Here is a 7,099-nt window from a genome sequence, read left to right on the forward strand (position 1 = left end):
TCACTTTTTAATTGTATTAATTTATACAGTACCTACTATGGCCTCTGAAGCGAGGCATCAACTCTTCTGTAAACTTAGTGTAGCAGACCTTATTGTCTGTGAAAGCCACAAAATGGTGGCAAAACACTTGTTTTCGACTAGACAAGTCTATGAGCTGATGGAATGAAGACTTCTCTTCAGTTGCTTGTCACCAAGATGTCACTGAAGGCACATCGAAATACATATTTTTTAGACATGGCTTTGGACTGCACTTATTGATTGAATCCCCCTCTAATCCACCTGTCCTCCTCCCTTTCTTGCTCAGCGGTTGAAGCACGCATGCCAGCCGCACCCAAAGTGGGGCCCAGCCCTGCGGGAGCACCGCACGGGCCGCTACGCCCCCACAGCCTCCGAAGACAGTGTGGAGGCTCGGCCCTTCAAGGAGAAGGACGAGCTGAAGGAGGATCTGCGGGAGGAGGAGAATGAGAGGAAGGATGACATCAGCCTCACCATCCAGGGAAGCAACGGCTCCACCAACACACACAACAACCCCAACCCGAGTGCATAGACGGCATCTCGCTCTGTCAGCCACTACTGACGCCATCCCCCCCCCCTCGTCCCCTCTCCTCCCTTCTCCACTATCCGCACCACACTTTCCCACAGTCGTCTGTGGGGAAGATCCCTTTTTTTGCTGGGAGACCTTTACATATTGTAAAGGCTTATTATATCCACCCTAACCTCTGTTAGCTATCTGTGTTTATCTTTAGGGCACAAAAAAGAAGACAAATAAATTGGGTCACTGTCCAAAAGATTTAGTTTGTATGTTTGCGTGTGTGCGTGGATTGTAAATGTGTTGCACATAATTTAATAATTCAGTTTTTCCTTACATTTGTTTGTAAAAACATGTATATGCCATATTCATGCAGTTGAAGGTATGGTAGATTGTAAGACTGGTTGTGTTGGGCTTGCAGCAGCACAGAAATGCACGCCTGTCATCTTATTATGGACCTGCTGATTTCACATTTCTACAGCTAGAAAGCATATCAAGCACTAATTTACACTGGGGCGTTCATTATACACGTTTTACAATGCAGTGACCTCGCACAAAGTTGATTTGAAAGAATAGTCCCTACTGTTTTTTTGTCCTTATGTAGGATGCTTCTTTTAAGGACACCGAGTACATACACAAGCTTCCAATATGTACTAAAACTGCTGATTGAATTGATTATAGCACACAGCAATGGCACATAAAGGTACGTTCTTTTTTTTTTTAAAGAAATGCCAGGGTCATTGTCATATTCCGAGAACACTTTGTGGTTTGCTTGGGGAGACCTTGTATCAATGAAATTGTTGAAAAAGACAACATTCTCTATATTATCAGACAGCACACGCATAAACACACACGCCCACTGGATGTGTCTGTGAACAGTATCAGAAGTATTAAGAAGTGACCTCGCTTTCTCAGTCTTCCAGCATTCCTTTTTGTGTCAAATGCAATTTTAGGATGCACATGAGGGAGAGTCTTGAATGGTGGCAATGCCAGTGAAGGCATCACTGGTTTATAACTTGTCTTACTTTGTGTGGTTGGTTGTAGCAGTCCATCCCATGCGGTGTGCTCTGTGTTCAGTTCTGCACAAGTTGGTCGTGTTTTCTGGCTGCGATGTGATCTTTCAAGCAAAAAAAGAAAAGAAAAGGCAGCTTGTTTCCAGAACAGCACCAACTATTTTTTTTAATCATAAATGTGAAATGTAGTTATTATAGTTTTGTACTAGAAGTATCATTTAATCATCTCACTATTGTAATATTGTAGTCAGTCATTAGGACAGTTTATTATGTACAAAAGTAAAAACTTGAATCCGAATCTTATATATTCATCCTTACCCTTTCACTTGATGTTGACGTTTTTCAAAGGAAATGTGAGATTTGTCCTGTCACAATCCTGCACAAAACGAAATTACCAGGAAGTGTGTTTCACGTGATTGTTCTGTATTTCCATCTTTGTTTTGTGGACACCTGAAAGTCCACAGGTGGAGAATTAACTACTTCCTCGAGTGTGAGCTAATGAACTGCCATATATTCAGATTATTTGTAGAGGAACAACACTATACCAAGAGCATGTATATGCAATGTTGTATACAGTATATTTCAATGTAAACAGAGTTAATATTGTTTATTCATGGACATTCAACGTGTACACTTGAGGCCATAAATATGAAATAGTGAACGCCTAAGACCCCATCATGCCAGATTAATCATTGGCTAATGAAATAGTTTTCCCTCTCGTCTGCTTGCCACGTGATGAATCGAAGAGTGCAATTGCGCCTTTTATCCACAAGATGGGCCTCTGTTGACATGCACAGCAGTGAAAGCACAATAACGGTCCCAACGTTGACAGACTTTGGACAAAAGAAGCACACATTTCTTTCTAACATGGTTTTGTAAACGTGCTTTTATAAGCTTATTGGATGATAGAAACAAACAGGCTAAATTATTTATATTAATGAAGAGGGATGCCTTTATTAAAGTTCTTAAAGTCAAGGTTATATATTTCGTTTGATGAGTATTTTAATTGAATCCTTGAAAACAGGTGCTCTATGGAACATCTGTTGGTGGAAATGTGTTACTTCCTCAAATTATATATTTTTTTCTCAGTGTTTGGGTTACTCATAGTTCAAATTATTTTTGTGTTAATGCTATTAGAAGTAAAAACATATGAAGCCCTTGTCCATCTCAGCTGGCCCACAACTTTTCTGACCTTTGTATAGAAATGTACAAATTATAAAAAATGACTGCGGGTGTGTTCATCTTTTGTGTGAGGAGGGCGAGTATGATTTGTCATTTCTAGTTGTTTAATGTAGACGTCATGTGTACCGTGAAATGCATGTAGTGGATTAGCTTTTACTGCTGAGTCTGCATGTAGAGCAGACGTAGTGTCAATGTCAATGTACCTCTAATCTTGACTCTTACTCTGCTAATGATATAGAGCCCATCTTTTAGAACAATTTTGTACTAAAATAAGAGAAGAAAATCCACCAATTTTATCTCCCGATTTAAGTCATTGTTTATTCGTGTTTCATGACACTACTTAGTTTATTTTTGAAAAGTATATCCTCAGAAAAACACAAGATAAGACAGCTGATAGTTTATGAGTATTGCCAAACAAAAAGCTTTGGATTGAGACTTGAACTGCAGAAGAATGGTCAGTTTTTACAGTGAGTGAGTTCGGGTATGGACAGTGGTTGCAGCAACATAACTTTGTTTCTGTTTGTTTGATATTTGTTACATGTGGTAAAAGCTCACTACAGACAGTGGCTACTAATTGTCACACTAATCGCAAACATTCAAAATGCTAAAACCTGAGCAAAACCAACACCAAATAATGATTATATCACTATCAATTAGAACAGCAGTAGTTGCTTGGTGAAGAATGATTCCACAGATTTCAGGACCCATTTTTCATTTCACAGTCTGTGGTATATTCTGCATGGGGTGTCTACAATATGGTTCCGCACTGCATTTTAGCTTTGTGAAAATAGAAAAAGCACACTGAGCAGCAAAAATGTTGCTAACGCTGTAAAAAAAAGAAAGAAAGAAAAATATACTACCCTGTTTGCAACATTGCCTCTTTAATTGACCATGTATCCAATGTTTATCTCACTTTAAATACATGGTTGTTTTTTTATACAAGCAACAAGAGAAAAGTGATTATGAATACACATTTCCCAAAAAATAATAATAATCCAGCGGTCCTACTCTACTGAAAGAAATGGTCCAAGTGTATGTAGTTTGTGAACTTCCGTGTTTGTACCATGTGTAAAATGTCACATGGTAGGATTTGAGAAGAAATGCACAGATGAAAAGAGCACTTCTGGTACCTTCTATCATATCTCTATCTAACTGTGAGTGTTCTTCTTGTTCTTCAACCTTTAGGGCCAAAATACTTTGAAATGTGTTAGTCTTGTCAGCTGTATGTTGTAAAACTGTTAAATTACATTGATAAATAAAATCTATTTTAAAGATCTGCATTTGTGTGATGAATAAATAAATAATGTACATAATGTGATCATGCCCACATTAGCCACTTCCTGGTTTTCTTTCTGTCTTTGTCAGTTCATTGTTTGCTGTCTCAGTCCTTGTTCAAGTCAAGTCTAGTCATGTTATGTCACGCCATGTTGACTCTTTTTTCCTACTGTTTGATTTGGTGCTGTGGAGTGTGAACCATGTTATTTTGGACTTCTTTGTTTAGGTTGTTGTAATTATTGTACTTTAATTTTAGTACCTTGTTTTCCTTTTTGAAATATTTTTCATTGTTTTATCCATACAATACACTAGGGTTGGTCTCAATTGTAAGAGTTCAATTCAATTTGATGAGATGATATGAAAATATTTTCATCATTCTAATTCAATAATTTTGAATGTAAATTAAAAATATTTTGAATGATCTTAAGTCAATAAGTCAGGTCTTCCATAAATGTAAGAAAATACTTTTAAATTCATGTGTAGTAAATTTCAAGAAAACAGTAAGATACAAAAAAATATGGCATTTAAAATTCTATTTTCTTATGAATTTATGGGGGGGAAAACAGATGTTAAAATAATCGGTTCATGGTTTTATGAATCGATATCAGGCTTGAAAAAGAAAATTGATTCAATATTGATTATTAGATAGTTTTAGACCCAGCCCTACAATACACACAATTGTTATTATTACACACATTATTGTACACGGGGCTGCAGTATACATGGCTGGCCAAGTGACTTGTCTGAGTTCGAGCATGCATCCTGCTGCATGTGTTTATGCAATGCTCATCTTGTTTAATTCAGTGGCAATGCAAAGATGACATCCTAAAGTAGATTGAAGATTGACATAATTAGATTGACATTTTTTGTTTATCCCAGAATAACTATCACAACTAAAATCGCACACATCAGTGGCCTCCCCGTCTCAAATTCTTGCACTGAATTTGGTGCCCCGTACGTTCCTGCTTGTCATGCTGTTGTGATGTTGCAAGGAGCAGAACATTCACTGTCCCAGACTCTCTCTTTCCTCTCTGTCACACAAGAAGTGTGAAACTGCTATCATCTTTGAAGAGAACAGGACACCAGGGGTAACTGCCAACTGTTCTCTGGCAAATGCAAAATTGGACTGCATGATGCCATGATTCCTAGATGTGAAAGCAGGAGGTAGTTCTAGTTCTGGTCAACGTCAATTTCCCGCTACCGCCTAGATGCGGATGCAAATGAGAATGCAAACATGAATTTTCAAGTAAATAGGAAGGAATTTAACTGTTAAATTCCATTTTAATGGGTTCATCATATGAATAGCTATGACAGCTGTGTGGTTGACGTACACATGGCAAAAAAAAATGGATGCCAAAAATATAAATTTTTCAGCCAAACCAATGTCACCGAAAAGAGCTTGAATAAAGGACCAAAAACATTATTGTTATTATTATTATTATTATTATTATATCAGCAAAACCAATGTCATTATAATGGAATAAAATGTTTTGTTTAGTTTTTTAATTCTGTCATGTAAAGAATTAGGAAATTATGACATTTTATAAAATAAATAACCCAGCCAGCTCCATTGTCACGTACAGCTATAATGACGGGACAATACAATGAGGTTTGCGAAATGCGCTGCGGTGCGGAACCCATGGCTCAAAGACGGGACTGTAGGAGACACATGATATTTTTCCTTTTGTTTGCAGTAGATGACCACAGGTGGCAGTGTAGGCACTCCCTTCCTAATCCTTTTAAGCACAGGTGTAGGTGATTAGGTTGATGGAGTGGAAGGTCACGCGTTTTTTACCACTCACAAACGCTCGGGCATACTTAAACTCATACATTAATTTACCAAATTGAATTATAATAATAATAATAATTATAATTATAAAGTTAGCAGCATAATTTGTCACATTTTTTGGATTGAACCATTGAAGCAATTTTTTTTTTTTGTGACTTATTTGCTTTGTCGAGCGTGTCAAAAACATCTCCTACATCCATCCACGCCGACTACAGGACCCAAGGTTAGTCGCTACAGGGCCAAAGTACATCTGGTCACCCGACGCAAAACATAATGGCTAGCCTGCTAGTTGACACTAGCGTGCTATCCAGTTCACAGCGCTCACGTCTATGTAACCCTGAGCAACATAGTCAATCAATTAGGCATTACTTTAGTGATCATGTTAAAGCTGCTGAACGCAGAGAATTGAATTTCGAATCGCTACTGCCACCTGTAGCTGAAAAATGAAACTGCATTTTCCTTCTTGACATACACAACACCCACATGACATCACATCCGCAGAGAGAGGGCGGGAAAATCAAACCCAAATCCTGTCTGAAAACGATTGGCCAGAGTCTTGCAGCAGTTCCCATTATAAACAGCTAAGGTGTTAAAGTCAACCTTGAACATTTCTTGACAATATTATGTTATATGTGACCTCACTATTATAAACATGACATTCTGATTAATATTACATTTGTGGAATAAGAGTTATGAAGCAAAATCCTACCGTTTTTATCCATCTCAGGGGGGCGGCCATTTTGCCACTTGCTATCGACTGAAGATGACATCAACGTTGGTCAGGGCTCAGGCAACAACCAATCAGAGCTCACCTGTTTTCTGAAGCTGCGCTGTGATTGGTTGTTACCTTGATGGTTGTTACATTGATGTCAACTTCAGTCGACAGCGAGTGGCAAAATGGCCGCCCCTTGAGATGGATAAAAATGGCTGGATTTTTCTGCTTCATTCATATTCCACTAGCGCAATATTAACCAGAATACCATATTAAGACGAGTGGGGCTGTAAAGAATATATTATTGTCAAAAACAATTGGGGGGTTGACTTCCCCTTTAATCTACTCATTAAAAATGAAATTATGAAATTATAAATGGTCAAATAAAAAGGCTATTGTAAAGATATTTTTGGGCAATTTGTTAGAAGAAGGCTATTATTCAAGCCAATAAACCAAACAAACAATAAAGTGTGTGATGTAATAGTGACAAGGTCTGTTGTTCAGAACAAACACTGTACACACTCACAGTCACTACTCAGCCACGGGGTGGCACCACAACTGGATAAATCACATTAAAGCTATTTCTTCCAGGTCAGTTC

At 38.0% G+C, this 7,099-nt stretch overlaps 1 protein-coding gene across 4 annotated transcripts in view; it reads left to right on the forward strand.

Moving 5' to 3' along the window:
* The window catches only part of slc6a9 (solute carrier family 6 member 9), a 73,203-nt gene extending 69,201 nt beyond the window's left edge, over window positions 1-4,002 (forward strand). For all 4 annotated transcript variants that reach the window (XM_077556978.1, XM_077556977.1, XM_077556976.1 and 1 more), the window contains one exon: window positions 305-4,002. In XM_077556978.1, coding sequence (XP_077413104.1) covers window positions 305-547 — 243 coding nt within the window. In that variant the 3' untranslated portion in view covers window positions 548-4,002. The remainder of the gene's footprint in view (window positions 1-304) is intronic.
* The last annotated feature ends 3,097 nt before the right edge of the window (window positions 4,003-7,099 follow it).

The sequence above is a fragment of the Vanacampus margaritifer genome, chromosome 2 (assembly GCF_051991255.1).
Source record: "Vanacampus margaritifer isolate UIUO_Vmar chromosome 2, RoL_Vmar_1.0, whole genome shotgun sequence".
In the NCBI taxonomy this organism is placed as follows: Eukaryota; Metazoa; Chordata; class Actinopteri; order Syngnathiformes; family Syngnathidae; genus Vanacampus; species Vanacampus margaritifer.